Source organism: Moschus berezovskii, chromosome 13, assembly GCF_049115385.1.
Source record: "Moschus berezovskii isolate FMDL1 chromosome 13, NW_MosBer_1.0, whole genome shotgun sequence".
Classification (NCBI taxonomy): domain Eukaryota; kingdom Metazoa; phylum Chordata; class Mammalia; order Artiodactyla; family Moschidae; genus Moschus; species Moschus berezovskii.
In genome coordinates this window covers 33,980,277-34,004,003 of record NC_142472.1, presented here as the reverse complement: position 1 = coordinate 34,004,003, position 23,727 = coordinate 33,980,277, and the positions used below count along the sequence as shown (strand labels likewise).

The 23,727-nt window shown below is 38.5% G+C and overlaps 1 protein-coding gene across 15 annotated transcripts in view; it reads left to right on the top strand.

Annotated features, from left to right (window-relative positions):
• SCEL (sciellin) overlaps window positions 1–23,727 on the top strand; it is a 127,352-nt gene that overhangs the window by 69,308 nt on the left and 34,317 nt on the right. For 10 of the 15 annotated variants that reach the window (XM_055426517.2, XM_055426510.2, XM_055426512.2 and 7 more), the window contains 9 exons: window positions 462–521; window positions 6,991–7,050; window positions 7,713–7,772; window positions 10,069–10,128; window positions 14,703–14,753; window positions 15,664–15,723; window positions 20,394–20,453; window positions 20,589–20,648; window positions 20,793–20,849. In XM_055426517.2, the coding sequence (XP_055282492.2) occupies window positions 462–521; window positions 6,991–7,050; window positions 7,713–7,772; window positions 10,069–10,128; window positions 14,703–14,753; window positions 15,664–15,723; window positions 20,394–20,453; window positions 20,589–20,648; window positions 20,793–20,849 (528 nt within the window). The remainder of the gene's footprint in view (window positions 1–461; window positions 522–6,990; window positions 7,051–7,712; window positions 7,773–10,068; window positions 10,129–14,702; window positions 14,754–15,663; window positions 15,724–20,393; window positions 20,454–20,588; window positions 20,649–20,792; window positions 20,850–23,727) is intronic. The other 5 variants (XM_088842668.1, XM_055426509.2, XM_055426521.2 and 2 more) reach the window with 5 other exon arrangements.

Sequence of the window (23,727 nt, the reverse complement as noted above, 5' to 3'; positions counted from 1 at the left end):
AATACTGTAAAATTATTATTTATATTATTACTGTCCTCTAAAAATAGAATAGGCAATCATATCTGATTTATTAGATGGAAATTTACATTATATCTGGATCCAGTATAGAACTTTATCTATTAATAGCTTATATTACTTCAGTGCCACCCATCTGGGATATTCTAACAAGATGTATCTGAGGGCAAAGTTGATTTTGTTAAGTAGCAAGTAATTTAATGTATATATACACATTTTGAGAATAAAACAGAAACATGCTAAGTTTCTTGTCGATAAATTAAGAAACCTAAATGGTTTTTAGCTCAGGATGTGAGAGAAGAGTTTTAATTTGCATTTAGAGCTTTAAAAATTACATTGATAGAGAATGTGTATATTTTATCACTTCTTAATTTTTCCAATCATTGTTTACTTGATTAGTGTTTTATTTTAATGACATTCATTAAAACTCATTTCCTTACTCAAAGGAAGCAAGACCTCAATGGGCTTATTAAAGTAAATCCTGAAACAAATAAAAATATTAAGAGGTAAGTAATTTAAAGCTTTTCGTTTCTCCTTTGACATTTATAAACTCACTGGAATTCTGAGTACTTGCATTCAGGAGAGTAAATTGGAATTCAAACCAACTGGACTATTTTTTCCCAAATACATCATATCAAGCAATTCTATATGACTGATACACAGACGTGACCTCTTGCATTTTATTCTCAGGTGACATCTGCTATAAGGTAGATTTTGAGAAATTTAATGGGAATTTGACTACCCTTATCTAGTATTTATTTCTTTGTGTGTATGTGAGTGTGTGTGTGAGAGCATGCATGTATATGTGCAGTGTAAATAGTAATGTCATGTATACACACTCTATATTTAGAATGGATAACCAACAAGGGCCTACTGTATACCACAGGGAACTCTGCTCCATGTTTTGTGGCAGCCTGGTTGGGAGAGAAGGTTGAGGAAGCAGGGATATATGTATATGCATGGTGAATCCTTTTGCTATCTACCTGAAATTATCACAACATCGTTAATTGGCTATATTCCAATATAAAATAAATCAAAAGTTTTAAAAAATATACTTTAAGTGAATTTTATTTATTAAAGATATAAAAAAGTGTGTTATAAATGTATGTGTGTATATATAAGTGTGTTGATATGTGTATGAGTGTGTATTAATCAGGATTCTCCAGAGACACAAAATAGTAGAATATACAGTAGAAATACAGTAGGATATACATGTAGAAAGAGAGATTTATTATAAGGAATTAGCACATACCCTTATGGATGCTGAGAGTTCCCAAGATCTATTGTTGGCAAGTTGGAGACCCAACCAGTTGTATAGTTCCAGTTCCAGTTTGAAGGCCTTAGACCAGGAGAGCCCATGTGTAAGCTTCAGTTCAAAGGCAAGAGAAGAGCAATGTTTTAGGTCAAGCACTCAGGCAGGCAAAATCTCCTCTCACCTCAGCCTTTTTGTTCTATTCAGTCCTTCAACTGAATAGCCATGGCCCACCCATGTTGGGGATGGCCATCTGCTTTACTCAGTCTACAGATTCAGATGTTAAGCTCATCCCCAAACTCCCTCACAGCACACCTGGAATAATATTTGACCAAATATCTGAGCACACTGTGGCCCGGTCAAGCTGACATGTGAAATTAACCATCACAGTGTGGATATGAAAGTGAAAGTGTTAGTTGCTCAGCCATGTGACTCTCTGCAATCCCATGGACTGTAGCCCACCAGATTACTCTGTCCTTGGAATTCTCCAGGCAAGAGTACAGGAGTGGATACCATTTCCTTCTCCTGGGGAATCTTCCCAACCTAGGGATCAAACCCAGGTCTCCTGCATTGCAGGCAGATTATTTACCATCTGAAGCACCAGGAAAGCCCATCACAATGTGTATATTTATACATATATATAAATGTATATGTGTGTATGTAAGCAGTATGTGTGTATAAGTGTACGTGTATGTATGCTAGTGTATATAAATAAGTGTATTCTGTGGGTGTGTAGTAGTGTGTGTGAATGTGTTTATGTACAGATTGTGTGTGCATGTATACTATATTTGTGTGCAGTGTGTATATATGTATGTTTTGTAATGTATGTTTAAAGATGAAGAGGTTAACAAAGCGTACTTTGTAAAAGAATTGCCGTACCCACGAATTGCCAAGGAAATCTGGAAAGCTTATGTCCTCTTGCTTTTTTTTTATTTTTTAAAAGACAGATGGAACATATCTGAAACTGAGCTTGTTGTCATGCTGCTGAGAAGCATACCAAGTAATTCCATGTGGTTTCTTTTGAACCTCTTTCCATTCCGCTCACTCAGTACACGATATTATGAGTTGATTCTAAAATGTGTCACTAATGCCCGCAGGCCCTGTCAGAACCAGGGCCCGGCTGGCTGAGAGCTGGTATGCATCGTCAGGCTGTCCTGTTCTCAGCAATGCTGGTGTGGTTGCAGACCCAGTGACCCGCTGAGTTACAGACATGTGCAGTTTTTTGCAGCCAATAAACTAAGAAGAAAGCACTGGTTTCCCTGTGCTTTCAGGGAGGGAGCTTGAGGCAGTGAAAGGGAGCAGGGAGTCTAAAGGGTCACGGTTCAAACTCTGGCTGTGTCACTTGCCCCATACTTCAATTTAGAGATCATAATACTATCACACTTGGCACATCAGAGACACAAATAATTAACAGCAATAATAAAGATTCACGTGAATTATATGGCAGAAAGTGAAGAGGAACTAAAGAGCCTCTTGATGAAAGTGAAAGAGGAGAGTGAAAAGGTTGGCTTGAAGCTCAACATTCAGAAAACAAATATCATGGCATCTGGTCCCATCACTTCATGGGAAATAGATGGGGAAACAGTGGAAACAGTGTCAGACTTTATTTTTCTGGGCTCCAAAATCACTGCAGATGCTGAGTGCAGCCATGAAATTAAAAGACGCTTACTCCTTGGAAGGAAAGTTATGACCAACCTAGACAGTATATTAAAAAGCAGAGACATTACTTTGCCAACAAAGGTCTGTCTAGTCAAGGCTACGGTTTTTCCCGTGGTCATGTATGGATGTGAGAGTTGGACTGTGAAGAAAGCTGATAGCCGAAGAATTGATGCTTTTGAACTGTGGTGTTGAAGAAGACTATTGAGAGTCCCTTGAACTTCAAGGAGATCCAACCAATCCATTCGAAAGGAGATTAATCCTGGGTGTTCATTGTAAGGACTGATGCTAACGCTGAAACTGCAATACTTTGGCCACCTCATGTGACGAGTTGACTCACTGGAAAAGACTCTGATGCTGGGAGGGATTGGGGGCAGGAGGAGAAGGGAACGACAGAGAGTGAGATGGCTGGATGGCATCACTGACTTGATGGACATGGGTTTGGGTGAGCTCTGGGAGTTGGTGATGGACAGGGAGGCCTGACGTGCCGTGATTCATGGGGTCGCAAAGAGCTGGACACGACTGAGCGACTGAACTGAACTGAACTGAACTGAACTGAACTGAATGATTTAGATGGGGCTTCCCTGGTGGCTCAGCAGTAAAAAAAATCTACATTCCAGTGCAGGAGATGTAGGTTTGATCTCTGGGTCGGAAATATCCACCAGAGAAGGAAATGGCAATCCACTCCAGTTTTCTTGCCTGGAGAATTCCAGGGACAGAGGAGCCTGGTAGATTACAGTCCATGGGGTAGCAAAGAGTTAGACATGACTTAGCAACTAAATGACAACAATGATTTAGATACTTTCAAATACTTAATTTACTTTGACTCTACAAGAAAAATTTATGTTTTACCTTTCTAATTTTTATTAAAGAGAGTATTTCAAATCATTACCTATTGTTTTTCATAGGTTGAGGGGTGTGTGTGTGTGTGTATGTGTTTGCCTGTGTGTACACATGCACACACACACAAATGTATACATTCACGTGTGTATACTTGTGTGTGCATACGTGAGTCTACATATGTGAATGCATATGAGTGTATGCATGTATGTGCAGACATATATGTGATTGTATACATCTGTACAAATGCTTGTGCATCCCTGAATATATGTGTGAGTATATGCATGTGCTTTTCTGTGTATATGAGTACCTATGTGCACGATTGTGTATGTGTGTTCATTTGTGTGTGTGTGTAAGAGTGTTGCAATCTTTGTGTCTATTCATGTATTTGTATGCGTGTGCTTCCTGGGAGTTTTAAGGGCAGTAGTCTTTTTTTCCTTTCACCAAGCACCATTAAACTCTGTGGATCTCTTTAAAATAAGACTGTCTCCCTCCCTTATTAAAAAACTTTCAAAGTTCTCTTAATTCAGGTAGAATTAAGTTCTAAACTTGAGCAATGGCCTTTCACATGTTCAGTAAAGTCCAGCCAAACTTACCTCTTTTCTATCCAGCCTCACTCCTGCCTTAACACTTTTGTGACTGCTATTCCCACTTTGGGTAGCTCTGTTCCCAAATTGTTACCTTCTCAAAGAGACTGTTTCTAACCATTGAATACAAGTACATCACCATGCCCTTCTCCAAACCTAGCATCACAGGTACCAGGCACTGATTTTTAATACCATATGCTATTATCTAGAATTACAGCATTCATTTATATGTTTGATTGCATATAGCCTGCCTCTCACCAAGTTAGAATGGAAGCTTCTTTTCAAAATGTATTTATTTTCATTGACTATTTTTGACTGCACTGGGTCTTTGTTGCTGCATGTGAGCTTTCTGTAGTTTCAGTGACCCTCCAGTTGCAGTGCATGGGTTTCTCTTGTGGTGGCTTCTCTTCTTGTGGGGCACGGGCTGTAGGGCATGTGGTCTTTAGTACTTGTGGCTTGTGGGCTCTAGAGCGCCAAGCTCTAGTAATTGTGGTGCCCTGACTCAGATGGTAAAGCGTCTGCCTGCAATGCAGGAGACCTGGGTTCGATCCCTGGGTTGGGAAGATCTCCTGGAGAAGGAAACGGCAACCCACTCCAGTACTCTTGCCTGGAGAATCCCACGGATGGAGGAGCCTTGTAGGCTACAGTCCATGGGGTTTCAAAGAGTTGGATACGACTGAGCGACTTCACTTTAGTTGCTTGCAGCATGTAGGATCTTCCCAGACCAGGGATGGAAATAGTGTCCCCTGCATTGGCAGGCAGATTCTTAACCACTGGACCACCAGGGAAGTCCTGGAATGGACGTTTCTTTAGGGTTAAGCCTGTCTGTATTGGTCACAGCTATCCCAGCACTTGGGGCCATGGTAGGCTTTCCTTGACTGTCTGTGGATTGAAAGACTGCATAAATTTTGAAGAGATATACACTATGAGGCACTGCTTCCCACTGTGGAGCTCAAAATATTATTTTCCATTACTACTTTAACTAGCACATCCTTCTTTATTGAGTTTACGAACCTTAAAATTTAGACAACCCTCTGTGTGCTTTATTCAAAATAAAGAGATCAAGGTCTCCAATAGAACCAACACAGATGTTACAAGGGAGGAGTTGCAATGCTTAATGCTGTGGGATTTCTTCTCGAGTACTCAGCTGAGTACTACTGTTTCGAGTACTCAAAGTTCTAGAAACAGAATCCTGGGAATATTTTTTTCTGAGTCACTGGCATTCAAATTCCACATATTTTGTTTAGGCAACAAAGGGTTAAAAAAAATCAACATAGGATATTCTGGGGTAGAATAGTTGTTTTTTTCGGGGTTAACAATTTCATTATTTGCATGAAAAAGGTTCAAACTTTTTATTGCTGCTTTTAGCATGGATGTGCACATTCTCAGACATCTGGCAATAAGTAAGAACTTGAGTCAGAATCTAGCTAGCTGCTTCCAGATATCTGTATCTTTTGATGTGGCATTGACACCACCTTGGAGACTTTATGATCTGATCTTAGCAGGGCCATGGGGCATGGGGATACAGGGTGTAAATGTGCCTTCTGTGGATGTTCTTTACGCATATGGTATCCTCTGTAGATCAGAGGCACGTTGGCTGGCACTGGGAATGTGGAAAACACATGTAGAAGCAATAGGAAAAAGAAAAATTCCACTAAGATCAGAAGCACATATCCTAAAGGGTAACTGTAAAATACTGAGTCATTCTCAGTGACTACATGGTGTTTTACGTTACAGTTTTACATTATAACTTACACTTCAAAAGTTGATAGATTTTAATCTTATTGTTTATTGCCAACACAACCAGTCAAAATTTGTAGTTTTAATACACAGTAGGTACCAGCAGGAGATAACAGATTGTATGTTATGGAATTTAACAAATTGCTTCTTGTTACTCTTGTTCAGTCGCTGAGTCATGCATGTCTGACTCTTTTCAACCCCAGGGACGGCAGCACGCCAGGCTTCCCTGTCCTTCACCATCTCCCGGAGCTTGCTCAAACTCATGTCCATTGAGTTGGTGATACCATCCAACCATCTCATCCTCTGTCACCTCCTTCTTCTCCTGCCTCAATCTTTCCCAGCATCAGGGTCTTTTCCAATGAGTTGGCTCTTCACATCAGGTGGCCAAAGTATCGGAGCTTCGGCTTCAACATCAGTCCTTCAAATGAATATTCAGGGTACACTTATCTAAATCCAGTGTTTAAGTAGAAAATCTGCTAATGGTTGACAATTTTACAAAATAAGGGTTCTCCAAAGTTCAAAATTCCCACAGCATGTTGGAAGCTGATGGGTAGAGTTGTGTCTTGTGGAATGTTCCAGGAATGTGTGCACAGACTATTCCAGAATATGTTTAGTGCACCTACCTGGAAAAGGCTAAGGGCATAGCATTCAATGAATCAAAGTGGAGTCCTATCTCAGTATTTGCTAGTGCCTGATGGCTCCAAGATTAAAATATTGTCTCTCTGAGTCTCAATGAGTTTCAGAGACGTATAAATCCCTACATACTTCTGTGTGCTTTTAACAATCTTCAGCTCTTTGGCATGATCTCAGTGTTTACACTATTTCTGAGTTTTAATGAATAGTTTTGTCAACTTGGTTGTAATCTGTTATTAACTTTACCACTTTCTCTATGTTTTAAAGGGGCCAGAGTCTTGACAATCTCATCCAAGTGACCCCTGAAGTTAACAGAAGTAAGCCAAGGTGAGGATTATACCTTACCTTTCTTCCTTCCCATTAATTTGTGCATCAAGTTCTGAATCAGTCTGTGGCTCTCATTAGAGAAGCTGTATTGAAAAGTGGTTTGGAGTGTATCTGAATTGCACTACTTATCAGCTGGGTACCTTTGAGCAAGTCCCTTGAATAACAAGCTGAGACTTCTTTAGTTATAAAATGAAGATAATAATGTCTGTTCCACTTTTGTCATTTGATTATTATAAAGATCCAGTGAAATAATGGATATAGAATCACTTTGAAAAAGTGTTTAAATCCAAAAGTGTTTAAATTTCCATTTAAATCCTTTTAAATGGAAATTATTAACAAAACACAGTTTAATTATAGCTATTGCATCAGGTAAAATACTAAATGGGGGTGACAAGGTGAGATTATTTTTTGGCAAGTAGTTCCAGAGATGATCTTTTAAACTCAATCTTGCCCTAATTTTATGGTTTTATTTTGACGGTCTATAGGAAACTGATACCAAAAAAGCCAAAAGTTTTACTCTTTTAAGTGAAACACATAGACTGGTATTGATTTCTCTCAAAACTTAATTGTAAAATTCATCTTGAGCACATATATCCTTTAATTAGTTTGACTTAATTAGTTGACATAATTTCATTTTTACTTATTATGTTTTTTTTTTAAAGTTCCAAAAACCTGGATAACCTCATCAAAGTGAACCCAAGAACTGGGAAAAGTGTGCAAGGGTAAGATTTAATACATTCCTCTTTTTTGTTTCATGTTCAGTTCAGTTCAGTCGCTCAGTCATGTCCAACTCTTTGCGACCCCATGAATCACAGCACGCCAGGCCTCCCTGTCCATCACCAACTCCCGGCGTTCACTCAAACTCATGTCCATCGACTTAGTGATGCCATCCAGCCATCTCATCCTCTGTCGTCCCCATCTCCTCCCACCCCCAATCCCTCCCAGCATTAGACTCTTTTCCAGTGAGTAAACTCGTCGCATGAGGTGGCCAAAGTATTGCAGTTTCAGCTTTAGCATCAGTCCTTCCAATGAACACCCAGGATTGGTCTCCTTTAGAATGGGCTGGTTGGATCTCCTTGCAGTCCAAGGGAATCTCAAGAGTCTTCTCCAGCACCACAGTTCAAAAGCATCAATTCTTCGGTGATCAGCTTTCTTCACAGTCCAACTCTCACATCCATATGTGACCACGGGAAAAACCATAGCCTTGACTAGATGGACCTTGGTTGGCAAAGTAATGTCTCTGCTTTTTAATATGCTATCAAGGTTTGTCATAACTTTCCTTCCAAGGAGTAAGCGTCTTTTAATTTTATGGCTGCAATCAGCATCCGCAGTGATTTTGGAGCCCCAAAAAATAAAGTCTGACACTGTTTCCACTGTTTCCCCATATATTTCCTATGAAGTGATGGGACCAGATGCCATGATCTTCGTTTTCTTAACCAATGCTTAAAAATATACTTAAATCATCTTTCAGCAGACTGACACTGATATAGTATCAATGTATCAATGGTACTTCAAGAAAAACCTTTGTAACCTGCACCACCTCATATGTAAGCTGTTAAAGATTTTGGTCAGCCAATTTCTAATATAATATAGGTATTTTGATTCTTTAGGTGAAGTCTTTTCCCAGGATGGACAAGACACTTTTTTTTCACAATTATATGTTATTTATCTGAAATGTCCAGAATGGCAAATCTGTTGGCAACCAAGAAAATGAAGTGTTTGGTTGTAAAGGGCTGAAGGAAATGATGGTTTACTGGGTAGAGTCTTTTATGTATAATCATTTTACTTAACTTTCTTCTTAAAAAAAATTTTGTTTTGTATTGGAGTGTAGCTGATTAACAATGCTGTGATAGTCTCAGGTGGACGGCAAAGGGACTCACCCCTTCACATACATGTATCCATTCTCCCTCAATCTCCCATCCAGGCTGTCACATGACATAGAGCAGAGTTCCCTGTTCCAAACAGTAGTGGTCAGGACACTTTTATTGGTTGATTTGTTTATTTTTCTTAAGCAGAGGGATGGCACAAGAGAGAGGAAAGAGCATCAGACCAGAGCCCAGAGATGTGGGTCTGGGCATGACTCTGCCCTCACTAACAGTGAGAACTGGGCCTGATCACACTCCTGTTTGGACTTTGGTTTTCTCATCCTCACAGTGAGGAAATTGGGCCACACGCTCCCCCGTCACTTCCAATGTCAACTCAGTTAATAATTTCCAATAAGATGGTTGGTGTTATGACAAGTGTGCACACTCTGGGGTTAATTACATAGCTTTCCATTCCAGCCTTGCCACTACAGGCCATGTGGGAAAAACTTCATCTTTGTGGGTCTCAGTTTTTCCTTTTGTGAAATGGAGGTGATGATACTTCCTGTTGTTGACCTGAAACAAATAGACTGTCAGATATTTCGCCAGCCAAGATGGATTTGCTCAGCTCACCAGAGAATTGTAGTTTGGGGTCTGCAACCATGGGGAGCCATATGCAAGTCCCTGAAGGGGAAGGAAGAACACTTTTATGGAGGGGAGGAGGGAAAGGAGATTGGGAGGACGACAGTAAACAAAGAGTTCACAGCTTTTCATTGGCTGAGTCCTTGCCAGGAAAGAACAGTCTTTCCTCTTCCTGCTGGATTCTGCTATTGTCATAGGGCAGGAGAGAGCCCCCATTCTGGCCTCCCAACTCTATTTCATTGAGGCTTTTTATTAATATTTTTATACTATTTCATAGGGTTGATATGAGTATTGAATCATATAAATCATTTAGCACAGTGCCTGGCACATCATGAATTTTCTTGAAACCACTAATTATTGTTCATTATTTCTATGTGGTTATAGTTAGGTCCAAATATATATTTTCAGAGTCAACAATGAAAACTTCCAATCCCTTGAGATGATCTCTATTTTAATAAATATTTTCTAGTGAAATATTTTTGTAATAAAAACAACTTTTCCATTTTAGTATATATTTTCAACCACTTTATGTAACCTGTCATATGATCTCATCCCTTTTTTCCATGTCTTAAAGGGATCAAAGTCTTGACACCGTCATCAAAGTGACTCCGGACACAAACAAAACTAACCAAGGGTGAGGTTTATGAAACTCTTCTATTTCTCCATTTTATTCTGTTCAACTTAGAAAATATGATAAAACTGATTGTTCCATCAAAGAAACCGCCAATAAGGGGACCCAAAACAACAGGTCTGTGTCAGAAAACTAGTGTTCAATTCCCTTATTCAGGGCTCCTTGGCTGTGAATATTTGTGGAGGAATTCCTTAAAATATGAGAATAATCTCTTATCCATGTGGGATTTGTTTTCCATGCTTGGGATTTCCTCAAAATAAATCGAGATTCCTCCTGGGATGAAGCATCTTCCCCAAACAATTTCCTAGAGATAAGCAGCCTAAGAGAAGGTCTTCATGTGAAGAAAATCTCCTTCATTCATCCTCCATCTGTCATCATTTTTCCCCTCTGCTCTTCCATTTACACTCCAATAATTCCTAAAGTTGCTGCTGCTACTGCTAAGTCGCTTCAGTCGTGTCTGACTCTGTGTGACCCCACTGGTGGCAGCCCACCAGGCTCCCGTCCCTGGGATTCTCCAGGCAAGAGCACTGGAGTGGGGTGCCATTTCCTTCTCCAATGCACGAAAGTGAAAAGTGAAAGTGAAGTCACTCAGTCATGTCCAACTCTTAGAGACCCCATGGACTGCAGCCTACCAGGCTCCTCCATCCATGGGATTTTCCAGGCAAGAGTACTGGAGTGGGGTGCCATTGCCTTCTCCGTCCTAAAGTTGGGAGGTCATTTACAAAAAAATTATAGTTAGTTCATTGAAATAATAAAGAATACAAAAAGGAATTTTCTTTAAGATACACTGTATTGAGTAAACAAAGGGATATAGCCAAACCATGAACCTACAAACACATATTGTTATGCTAGTTTGAATGTGAGTTAAATATTGGGAATGGCTATGTTCCAATAAAACTTTACTTGTAAACCAGACTTCAGGCTGGATTTAGCTTGGGGACCATAGACTGCTGATTCGTAGGCAGTCTTTCACGTGGGTGGGTGAAGAGGATCAACCCTGCACGTACTTGGAACAGCTTCCCAAACACAGCCTCCAATGCATATATTGCTTCATTCACTTTATGGTTAGACTGAAGAATTTATCGTTCTTTCATTTGAATATTGAGTTCTAAATTGTCCTTATATTTGGTTCACTAAATAGAGGTATAATGTATTGTCACTGTCTGAGGGTCAGATACCGAATCCAGAAACCATGTAATACTTTATGTTACAGATTAAGATTCTATGAAAGACAGTTATCCCTTGCTCCTCTTACACGATGACTTAGTTTGTAAAGTGAAGAAAACCTTAATAATATAATCTTTTATGCGATATGTGTGAGCCTTGTTTCAGCACCCACCCTCTGCCATGTCTTGCATTACGTCATGTGTTCATCTTTTCCACTTGGTAGTCAAATTTTTTAGTTTAGAGAATATCTGTTAGCTGTATAGCCTTGGAAAAATCATTTCACCTCCTTGAATTCTCAACTTATTTATCTGGTAAAGTGGGGATTGTAAGAATTACCTTCTTAATGAATTACCAGAAAAATTAGCTTATGAAGCATTTATTCCCCAAGTACTTATTAGACATTATCTATTGAAATTATTATTACTGTTACTTTTTTTCATTGCTGAGTCCCCACTGCACCACTCAATGCTGAGTTCAAGCAAGATACCTAAGAGTTATCTATTAGGTTGAATCTTATGAAATTGTTGACATTCAATAATTTTTGACCCACAAGGTGAAAATTTCAAATAATTCAATATAACAGAATACAAAAGTTTACATGGAATGGTATGAACACAATAAAGTTCATTTATAGATTAATCCTAAAGATTAGTTAGGTGTAGAAACCTTTCTAGTCTCTTTTCTTTTCAGGATATATAATAAATTGTCCAATAATAATATATATCAAGTTATATATCATTTTTAGGCCTTTTGGTGTTAGAGTTGATATGAAAGCCCAGTGCAATAACAGAAATATCTTTTTAGAGATTGTTGCTGTTTAGTCACTAAGTTGTGTCTGACTCTTTTGTGACCCCATGAACTGCATGTAGCCCGCCAGGGTCCTCTGTCCATTGGATTCTCCTGGCAAGAATCTGTAGTGGGTTGCCATTTCCTTCTCCAGGGCAATTCTCGACCCAGGGATCAAACCTGTCTCCTGCATTGTCAGGCGGGTTCTTTCCCACTGAGCCACAACGGAAGCCCCCATTCAGTTCAGTTCAGTCGCTCAGTCGTGTCCGACTCTCTGCGACCCCATGAAGGGCAGCACGCCAGGCCTCTCTGTCCATCACCAATTCCCAGAGTTCACCCAAACCTATGTCCATCGAGTAGGTGATGCCATCCAACCATCTCATCCTCTCTTGTCCCCTTCTCCTCCTGAACTCAATCTTTCTCAGCATCAGGGTCTTTTCAAATGAGTCAGCTCTTCGCATCAGGTGGCCAAAGTATTGGAGTTTCAGCTTCAACATCAGTCCTTCCAATGAACACCCAGAACTGGTCTCCTTTAGGATGGACTGGTTGGATCTCCTTGCAGTCCAAGGGACTCTCAAGAGTCTTCTCCAACAACACAGTTCAAAAGCATCAATTCTTTGGTGCTCAGCTTTCTTTATAGTCCAACTTTCACATCCATTCATGACCACTGGAAAAACCATAGCCTTGACTAGACAGACTTTTGCTGGCAAAGTAACGTCTCTGCTTTTTAATACGCTGTCTAGGTTGATCATAACTTTCCTTCCAAGGAGTAGGCGTCTTTTAATTTAATGGCTACAGTCACCATCTGCAGTGATTTTAGAGCCCAGAAAAATGAAGTCAGCCACTGTTTCCACTGTTTCCCCATCTATTTGCCATGAAGTGATGGGACCGGATGCCATGATCTTAGTTTTCTGAATGTTGAACTTTAAGCCAACTTTTTCACTCTCCTATTTCACTTCCATCAGGAGGCTCTTTAGTTCTTCTTCACTTTCTGCCATAAGGGTGGTGTCATCTGCATATCTGAGGTTATTGATATTTCTTCCAGCAATCTTGATTCCAGCTTGTGCTTCCTCCAGCCCAGCATTTCTCATGATGTACTCTGCATAAAAGTTACATAAGCAGGGTGACAATATACAGCCTTGACGTTCTCCTTTCCCAATTTGAACCAGTCTGTTGTTTCATGTTCAGTTCTAACTGTTGCCCCCTGACCTGCATACAGGTTTCTCAAGAGGCAGGTCAGATGGTTTGGTATTCCCATCTCTCAGAATTTTCCACAATTTATTGTGATCCACACAGTCAAAGGCTTTGGCATAGTCAATAAAACAGAAATAGGTGTTTTTCTGGAACTCTCTTGCTTTTTCCATGATCCAACGGATGTTGGCAATTGGATCTCTGGTTCCTCTGCCTTTTCTAAATCTAGCTTGAACATCTGGAAGTTCATGGTTCATGTACTGCTGAAGTCTGGCTTGGAGAATTTTGAGCATGACTTTCCTAGCGTGTGAGATGAGTGCGATTGTGTGGTAGTTTGAGCATTCATTGGCATTGCCTTTCTTTGGGATTGAAATGAAAACTGACCTTTTCCAGTCCTGTGGCCACTGCTGAGTTTTCCAAATTAGCTGGCATATTGAGTGCAGCACTTTCACAGCGTCATCTTTCAGGATTTGAAATAGCTCAGCTGGAATTCCATCACCTCCATTAGCTTTGTTCTTAGTGATGCCTCCTAAGGCCCACTTGACTTCACATTCCAGGATGTCTGGCTCTAGGTGAGTGATCACACCATAGTGATTATCTGGGTCATGAAGATCTTTTTTGTACAGTTCTTCCATATATTCTTGCCACCTCTATCTTAATATATTCTGCTTCTGTTAGGTCCATACCATTTCTGTCCTTTATTGAGCCCTTTTTTGCATGAAATGTTCCCTTGGTATCTCTAATTTTCTTGAAGAGATCTCTAGTCTTTCCCATTCTATTGTTTTCCTCTATTTCTTTTTATAAAAAATAAATATAAAAAATTTATTATAAAGAAAATAAATATTATTGCCTATTTGAGTACAAAAACAAATTTTATTGTCAGAAGTCTTCTTTGTTCTGATATAGCATTGCATGAAGCATGATTCTGAATTGTTTAATATCTTGGAGTAGCCTCAATGTTACATACTCATATTATTTATATTACCTCCATCCCTTAGAATCAGGAAATACATTCTTTTTAAAAAAGTTCCAGGTTTTTGTTTTGTTTTATTCTGAGGAGAGGGAAGCAAGGAATACATGGAAACGATGTACAGTTCAAATTTTTCTCTTGTTCATTACAACCTTAAAACAAATTCTAAATGCTGATTCTAGTACCAAATACAATTCAGGAAATAAGAAATTTAAGAACAACTTAAATTTTAGGTTGTCTTGAAAGAAATAAAAATAAAAATGAATTTTCATATATATGTAGTTGTATAAGAAATGAATTTATAGTACCTATCTGCTTTCACAGAGAACTAAAAAGTATATTCAAGTAAAATGAAGTTTTGAATTAGCAACAATCACTTTATTCAATATTAAGACTGAAAAAATATACAAATTATAACTGATTTGATTTGATTTTACCAGCTATTAAAATTTACATTTTTTAGGAGCCAAGACCTGGACAGTCTTATTAAAATGACTACCTCAGCAAAGAAAAGGTAAGTTTATTAGTATTTGTTGAAGACTCATGAGAAAGTCTTCAATTTATGCCCCAGAATAAAGTTAATTATTTGGCTAAGGATATTTGAAAGGGGATATAAAAAAAAAAAGAGAAAACTTGATTTTCTGACATGTAATGATGCTGGATAGGTTTTACATTGCTTCAATTTGTTACATTATAATATTGTTCAAATTGTAATATTGAAGCTAATTCTGTATAATGACTACCTGAGAAATTCATTTAATGCAATTATAGCTTAACTAGATTACTACTGCAAATTTAGTTAATAAATTATAAGTTCATAAAACTGAATAAACCAAAGAATATTGGCTTTATTCTCTTTCATAAACCTGAGGATTAATTTTTAAATGACTCCAGAAATTTAGTGACATAACATTCCAATACTTGATTAGAAATATTTCTGCAAGACTTCGAATATGCTTCAGTCTTCTTAAGAAGTTAAGAATCATTGTCCACTGGAGCAAAAGTTAAGAAAAGCATGACAGAATAACTCCAAGCTACCTCTCGAAATTATTGTGATAATAATGTTGATGAAAAGCCTTGTGCAGTTGTAAGGAATTCTTGTTAATAGAGAGAGGAAGGATGTGGGCAGGAGGCAACATGTGGTTACCTAATTCACCATCAGTTATTTCTTAGGTACTTGGCCTAAGGAAGGCCTTAACTTTCATGCAATTCAATTTATTTATAAAAAGAGAATGGTGATATTTAACTCAGTTGCTCTGAGGATTTAAAAAAGATAACTATTTTATACAAAGTAGAAACTCAGTACATTTATCACTTTTTGTCTAAGATCCCATCAAATGATTCACAAGTGTCAAAATAAAAAACACCAGTCATAAAATTTGCTGATTTCCAACTGCATTTGATCATTTATTTTGTTTTAATAGTGAACAAGGTCTTGATGAACTTATTAACGTAAGCCCCAAAGCTGTCAAAAACACAGCTAGGTAAGACAAAGATGTTATTTATTTGCTTTGGTTTGTTTCTCCTTAACTAAGCATAATATGAATATAAATGGCTTGTAATCATTCCGTGGGCAAACTGAATGTAAATCTTGAAAAGTCATCATGAATTTTATATATCCCTGAAAAATAGGATATGTATTTGCTAATAGAGAGAGAGACAGCTCAGATAAAGCAATTGAAGGGAGTAACTGGTCTAGAAACGAAATTAGTCTATGCCCTGTTTATGATTTGTGGTATTAATGACAATGTCTTTGTTTCTGGGTTTGATTAAAATTTGTTAATGGTTGTTAATTGTTGAAAAAGAGCTGTACACCTCATTAGATTCATTATAAGCAATTTTATTCATCTAATTTTTGGAAAGTGTTTGATAGTTGGTAGAAATTTTATGAGGTTCATTATTTTTTAGATGATTTGCTGCTCCTAACAAAGTAATGGACCTAAAATGATAATTCTTTAAGTAGTATCTGTGATGATGAAAAATGAAATTCAGTTTTTACCTCTGGGTTATGGAGATTTTTATATCATTATACACTACTATTATAGACATATGTATATATTTAGATTATATGTTTATATGTAATATTGTATATATTTAGATTTTTAATCATTATACACCACTATTATAGATATATATGCATATATTTGTATATATTTAAAAATGTTTTTATGATTTCACTTTTTTGAGTTTATCTGGTACATAGAAAAATCACAAATTTTGGAGATGGAAAGAAGGAACCTCAGAGAACTCATAGTCCAGTTAGTTTGAACAATTTCGCAAACCACTATTCCAGTTAAAGCAGGGCGTCGTGGCTCAGATGGTAAAGAATCTGCCTGCAGTGCGGGAGACCTGGGTTCAATCCCTGGGTTGGAAAGATTCCCCCCTGGAGAAGGGAATGGCTACCCACTCCAGTATTCTTGCCTGGAAAATCCCCATGGACAGAGGAACCTGGCGGGCTACAGTCCATGGGGTCAACAAAGATTCGGACAAGACTGAGCAACTTTCACTTTTCACATTCCAGTCAAACCTATTCAATTTACAGAGGAGGAAATGAAGACTCAGAAAAGTTAAGTGATTTGGCCAGGGTCACGGAGAAAACTAGTGGAAGATGAATAGTCGTTCTGTGATCTGTTAGCCAGTGAATAATTACTGAACGCCTACTGGGTTTGAAGCTTACAACTAGGTATCATTAGGTGCATATTAGGTATAATTACAGGCCGTGGGTGCCAAAAAAGAGAATTCAGTAGACATACTCAATCTTATAAACAGCAGGCAATTATCATAGATTAAAGCTAATTATGTACTGGGGGCACAGAGATGGAACTCCAAGACAATAATAGGTTGTCAATTTAATATATTACATGTACTGCTTGCTGAATATAGAATGTATTGTCAGTGAGTTGCATTTAAAAAGAAAAGGAGAAATGAAATAGCTAATTCAATAAACATGACAACCAGTAAAATTCATATTCATAGATTCCTAGGAGTGGAAGATGTTAAAGATGGGCAGAGGATTAGACCCAATGTAATCTTCTCATTTTACAGATGAGAAGACAGAGGCCAGGGACAAATATCTCCTAGCCTTCCGTGAGTTCTTCCAACCCCCAGCACAACTCCTGGTCTTTAAGTCACAGTTCACAGACTTTGATCTTAAAATAAGTGAAAGTTGATCTAGCACCTCAGGAAACAGTGGAAATTATAAAGTTAGGCTTTTTGCTCTTGCCATGGGCCAGCTAGAGGATGTTCTCCACTGCTTTCACAGGGTCATGTGAAATGTTACTTCTGTCTTTGAAGTGACTATGGCACAAATTTATGCCAATGACCGCAAAACACCTTATAACTTTTGAACTACATGAAAGTGGGTGCATGCTAAATCACTTTAGTCATGTCTGACTCTTTGCTACCCTATGGACCGTAGCCCTTCAGGCTCCTCTGTCCATGGGATTCTCCAGGCAAGAAACTAGAGTGTGTTGCCACACCCTCCTCCAGAGGATCTTCCCCACCCAGGGATCGAACCCACATCTCTTATATCTCCTGCACTGGCAGGTGGGTTCTTGACCACTAGCACCACCTGGGAGACCCACATGAAAGCAATGATAGTGAAATGTTCCAATGTATTCCCCCTATATCCTTAAAGCAAAATAAATGAAAGCAGTAACTTGAATAGGAAAAACATAACGTTTTCTCCTGGATAAAATTCAGATATCAGATTCCTGTGTTTTTTAAGAATTCAGGACCTGAAAAAAGTGTCTATAAGTTTTCAATTCATTGAAATAAGTTGCATGATATAATCAATCAAGGCAATTCAGGACTTGCTTTATTAACACTGGTTTTGTCATTTTAGGAGAAGTGGTAAATCATAGCACTTGTTTATATGTTTTCTAAGCTAGTAATTCTCAAATTGTAGACCAAAATCCATTAAATGGTCTTGTAATTAATTTAGTGACTGGCAGTCAGCATTCCCCCGCTCCAATTAACTAAAGTGAAACAGAGTAGAAAATGAGATTTCTTCTTACGTTGGGAAGTCTTACTTTGTGAAGTTTATATTTTATTATGTGGGTATGTATGTCTGACTGACTGACTAAAAAGGTGAAGTATTGAGCTATGATGTAAAATGTATTTTTTAATGACTTCTATGATATAGTACTCCTAGAACTATGAGCAGAACTATAGAACCATGATATAGTTCTATGATGCAGCACAGTTCTAAGTTTTGCAATGAAACAAGTTTTCTTTCTTGAGCAGAACAGTAAAAAAGGAAGTTCTCATGTTCATGTTTGCTTTTTTATATAATTTCCTCTTAATTATGCTGGTAGGTGAAAATTATATGTAGTTACACAAAAATATTGAGATTGATCTCGTGTATTAAAAGGTTGAGGCCTTTGAACATATTATTTCCTCTACAAAATTTTATTCTTTGTACTTTTTTTTCTTTTAATGTATGAATAATCAACATTTTAAAGATTGTCTTTCAGGCACAATTTAATTTTACACAGATTTTGTTACTAGTTTATACAAGAAAATTATATTTTGGATAATTCTCATATGTTTGTCGTTTCTTTGATAATGTTTGTAGACACCAGTTGATTATCTTTAATTGAGAATATTATTACTGAAGATAATTCAAAACAGTGAAAATTCATTTAAGGGCTTTTTGTCTGCCATGGAGATCTGAGGACAAGGATAAGAGCTGAAACTCAGTGAAGCCATGAGCTGGGAAGCAAATTCTATGGAAAGGCTTAAGGGCTGGGGAGGGAAATGCACACCTTTTCCTCAAATTAAAAAAAACAACACATTTATTGGAATATAGTTGGTTTATAATCCTGTGTTAGTTTCAGGTTATACATATAGCACTGTTTTTTAAGTTCTTTTCCCATGTAGGTTTTCTGACTTTTTGATGATTAACCTCCAAGTGGTTCTCTTTAGTTCTTAATCTCCCATCAGACTTTTGAAGAGTAAACGATATTTTTATTTAAGGGAAGAGGGCTTTGGAGGGGGAAAGAGATACAGGCAGGTAACTGTCTAAAATTTACTGGAAGCAGGTGTTTTCAATCCCAAGATTTCTTGCTACTGTGGGCTATTCTATTTCTTTGGATAAATATTATAAAGTGGTTTAGAGGAACACTTTGAAAAATCACTAATTTCCAGCCCTTAAAAACAAAGTATTATATGGATGCAATTGGCTCAGAGAGTAAAGAGTCTGCCTGCAATGCAGGAGACCTGGGTTCAATCCCTGGATCAGAAAGATCCCCTGGAGAAGGAAATGGCAACCCACTCCAGTACTCTTATCTGGAAAATCCCATGGACAGAGAAGCTTGGTAGACTACAGTCCATGGGATCGCAAAGAGTCGGACACGACTGAGCGACTTCACTCACTCACTAATGAGTGATAGCAAACCATATTCTCTAACTGAGGAAAGAAAGTGATAGTGTTTCAACTGGGAAGTGGAAAGTTATCAGAGCACGTCCCCAATCTGACCATGATTTCAGCTTTTTAAGTCATCAGAGGAAAGAGAAGTCACAATCTTGATGGATTTCTGGAACTCTGTTTGCCAAGCCTTATGTTAAGTATAATCCCAGTTTTGGAGCTTATTAGTTTTTTACAAAATGATATCAGTTGATGAATATGATTTTTAAAATATCAAGGACCTTGGAATCATTTGTATCTTTGTATTGTTAAAGCATTCCAGAGTAAAAGTGGTGAATCACAAGATGTTTGCTGTGGACTCTGAGTCAGCGTGCCCTGGTAGATGGGCTCTGACAACAAACTGTGTGAAGCTAGAGTAATTTTTCTCTTGATCCTATATAATGTATCCTCCCTGGATTGGTTGAAAATGTATCTCAAGGCTGTTCTATGCCAAACCAATAGGGCTCATAGATGAGTTTCTCTGTTGGCTCAGTGGTAAAGAATCCTCCTACCAATGCTCAATCCTGGAGTTGGGAAGATCATCTGGAGAAGGGAATGGCAACCTGCTCCAGTATTTCTGCCTGGGAAATCCCATCGACAGAGAAACCTAGAAGGCTTCCATCTGGTAGCAAAAGATTGACAACAACAACAACCAATGATAAAATAGCTAATCCCTTCTTCCAGTTCCAACCAACTTAAACCTGGATTATGTCTAACAAAACTGCTTTAATTTTTTTCCACTTAAAGAAATCAAGATCTTGATAAGCTCATCAAAGTGAATCCTGAAATTCTTCTCAACAATCAAAGGTAATAGAACTATTAATTTTTGTACTTTGGGTAGGAAGAATGTTCTTAATTTTACTGTTAGTTCATGCAAATTTATAACCTTAGTGATCTTACCAAAAGAATTTATAATTAACATTTTTATTTTTCTATTTAAAGAAACCACGATGTCGATAACCTCATCAAAGTGAATCCTGCAGTAATCAGAAGCAATCAAAGGTAATCAAATAGAAGCAGTCATTTCATAGCTCTCCTGTCTGTTGCTCCTGAGTGGAGCAGATTTATAATACTGGTTTATAGACCTCACACAAACAAAAAAACCCTATTACTAATGGGAGTTTGTGTTTTTTCTCTTTTTAACAGCCAAGCTTTAGACAATCTCATTCAAATGAAACCTTCAGCACTCAGAAATACTAAGCGGTAAATGACTTTGCCTAACTATCTTGATGTGTACCCAAAGCTCTTTCTTTCCTCTCTTTTTAAAAAAGAAGGCTTTTGTTTTTCTTGTGTTCAAATGAGCACACATTTATAACCCATGTGTTTCCTGTCAGCAAAGAACATGCTGTACTCTTCTGGAATCAATTGCACTCTTTCACATGCAGTTGTGTATTTCTTATTTGCATGAAGACAAATTAGTGTTTGTCATCTATAGGAAATAGAGTATCAGGACTGAAATGAAAAATGAGTGAAATTGATTAAGAGCAAAACACATTTTGGAGAAGCTGGACCAAACCAGTGATTTACATAGATGCTTACAGAGGATTGGCGTATTGGAAAGGATATTTAGTCTTCAGAATTACAGCTCCACAGCAAATCCAGCATTTTGAGTTTTGTAAATATCTCACAGTTCACTCTCTTTATGTCATACATATTTAGTTGTTAAGTTGTGTCCAACTCTTTGTAACCCCATGGACCATAGCCCACAGACTCCTCTGTCCATGGGATTTCCCAGGTGAGAATACTGGAATGGGTTGCTATTTCTTTCTCCAGGGAGTCTTTAAGCCTTAGCTTTATATCATATCTTTCACCAAAAGAGTTTATTCATTGATAATGCACCATAGTGCATTGTATCAGAAGTCTACATTGTTCTGCTGACCTGAAATTTCATTGTAATAAATATACAGCTGGGAATTATAGTCTCACTATTCTGGGATGAAGAAAGCAAATAACATATAGAAAAGTGCTTTGAAGCCACGGGCAGGAAGAGGACAGTGTGACATGCTTATCAGCCTGGTCCTTGACTTTTAGTTTGTTTTCTACATTACTGTTTTAATTTGCCCTTTCTATTTGTGTGGGTTTTTTTTTTCCTTTTCTTTTTAAAAATTTTACAATATTGTGTTGGTTTCTACCATACAACAATGCAAATCAACCATGGTTACATGTATATTGCCTCCCCACACCCACTCCCAGTCCTCCTCCCCACCCCCACCTCCAGCCTCCCTTCCTTCGCCCTATTCCACCCCTCTAGGTCATCACAGAGCGCCAGACTAAGCTCCTTGTGTTATACAGCAACTTCTCATAGCTATCCACTTCACACATGATAGTGTATATATTATTGATGCTGTGCTGTGCTGTTCTTCATTGCTCAGTCATATCCGACTCTTCGTGACCCCATGGACTATAGCCCGCCAGGCAGCTCTGTCCTTGGGGATTCTCCAGGCAAGAATACTTGAGTGGGTTGCCATGCCCTCCTCCAGAGGATCTTCCCAACCTAGGGACTGAACCCAGGTCTCCCCATTGCAAGTGGAGTCTATACTACCTGAGCCACCAGGGAAGCCCTGGAATTCTCCAGGCCAGAATACTGGAGTGGGTAGCCTTTCCCTTCTCCAGGGGATCTTCCCAACCCAGGGGCCAAACCCAGGTCTCCAAAATTACAGATGGATTCTTTACCAACTGAGCCACAAGGAGGCGGGTGGTGGTGGGGGATTTGATGATAATCAGCCAGGATATTCAAGAGTCATCTCAGAATAAACAGGGAAGACTGAGCTGCCTATTTGAAAAAAGGGAGTTCATTCAATGTGTTCAGTCACCTGTATCTACAGTGTATCTATGTGGCCCATTGATTTTAATGGATAAAGAGAGGGGGCATTTTAACATGCCTCCCAGTAGAAATAATAGCCACAAAGCACTTTTACATCCAATTCAGCGTGACAGGAGCACTGATTATTTAATAGTATAACAGCAGTGAATCAGAGTTGCTTTTGTGTGACTTTGCTGACATTTCCAGCAGCTGTATATTTAATTCACAGTTAGGGGCGGAATAAACTTCAGTCATCAATCAGAATGTGAGCAGGTGTCCCTGAGCTCTTCTAGGAACCCAACAATGTGAACAAATGCAGATGTGCACAGAATTTTCATTTACTCAGGGAAAAACTGTGTGACTTTTAGGAGCGAGTTTCACATTTTCATGAACTAACATTAAAGAAAGATAAATATTTCTCAATTATCTGTAGCCTATAAGCAGCTGCTCCCATATGAAGGCTGAAACACATCCAGTGATACAGGACTTTACTGTTAGAAGGGCATCATTCATCTAAAGTAGAAAAAATATTCTGAAATATTTTTAGAATTACGTACTGTATATGTGCTAAGTGGCTTCAGTCGTGTCTGACTCTTTCTGAGCCTATGAAGGTAGCCTGCCAGGCTCCTCTGTCCATGGGAGTTTTCAGGCAGGAATACTGGAGTGTGTTGCCATGTTCTCCTCCAGGGGATCTTCCTGACCCAGGGATCGAACCCATGTCTCTTATGTCTCCTGCATTGGCAGGCAAGTTCTTTACTGGTAGCGCTACCTGGGAAGCTTTTGTAATATTATACTTCCTTCTTTATAAAGGACTTCCAATTTGCTGAGACATGTCTTGCTAGTATTTCAATAAGACAAGAATTCTTCCCTATCTCCCTATTGCGTCTTTCTCACATTTCTGCTCAAGACAGAAAGCTGGAGGTGGGAGGCAACCTTGACCCTTTCTGTTGCTTCACTCCCCGGAATCAATAGGTCACTTTGAATGCTTCTCCTAATTATCTCAGGAACCGAGACACTTCATCATCCCCACTTGCTACTGTAGCCCAGCTTACTGTGAAGTCTCCTGACTAGTCCATCTGCTGTCAGTAGTACCGTCTGCCCTTCAGTCCATCTGCCACACTGTTGAGCAATCTTCCTAAAACATAAATCTGATCCTGTCCTTCTTCTGATGAAATCCTTCAGTGTCTTCTCATTGCCACTGGATAACATGTACCCCTTAACCTGGTTTCCAAAGCCTACCATGATGTTGCCTCCACAAGTTTTCCACCCCCATTCCCT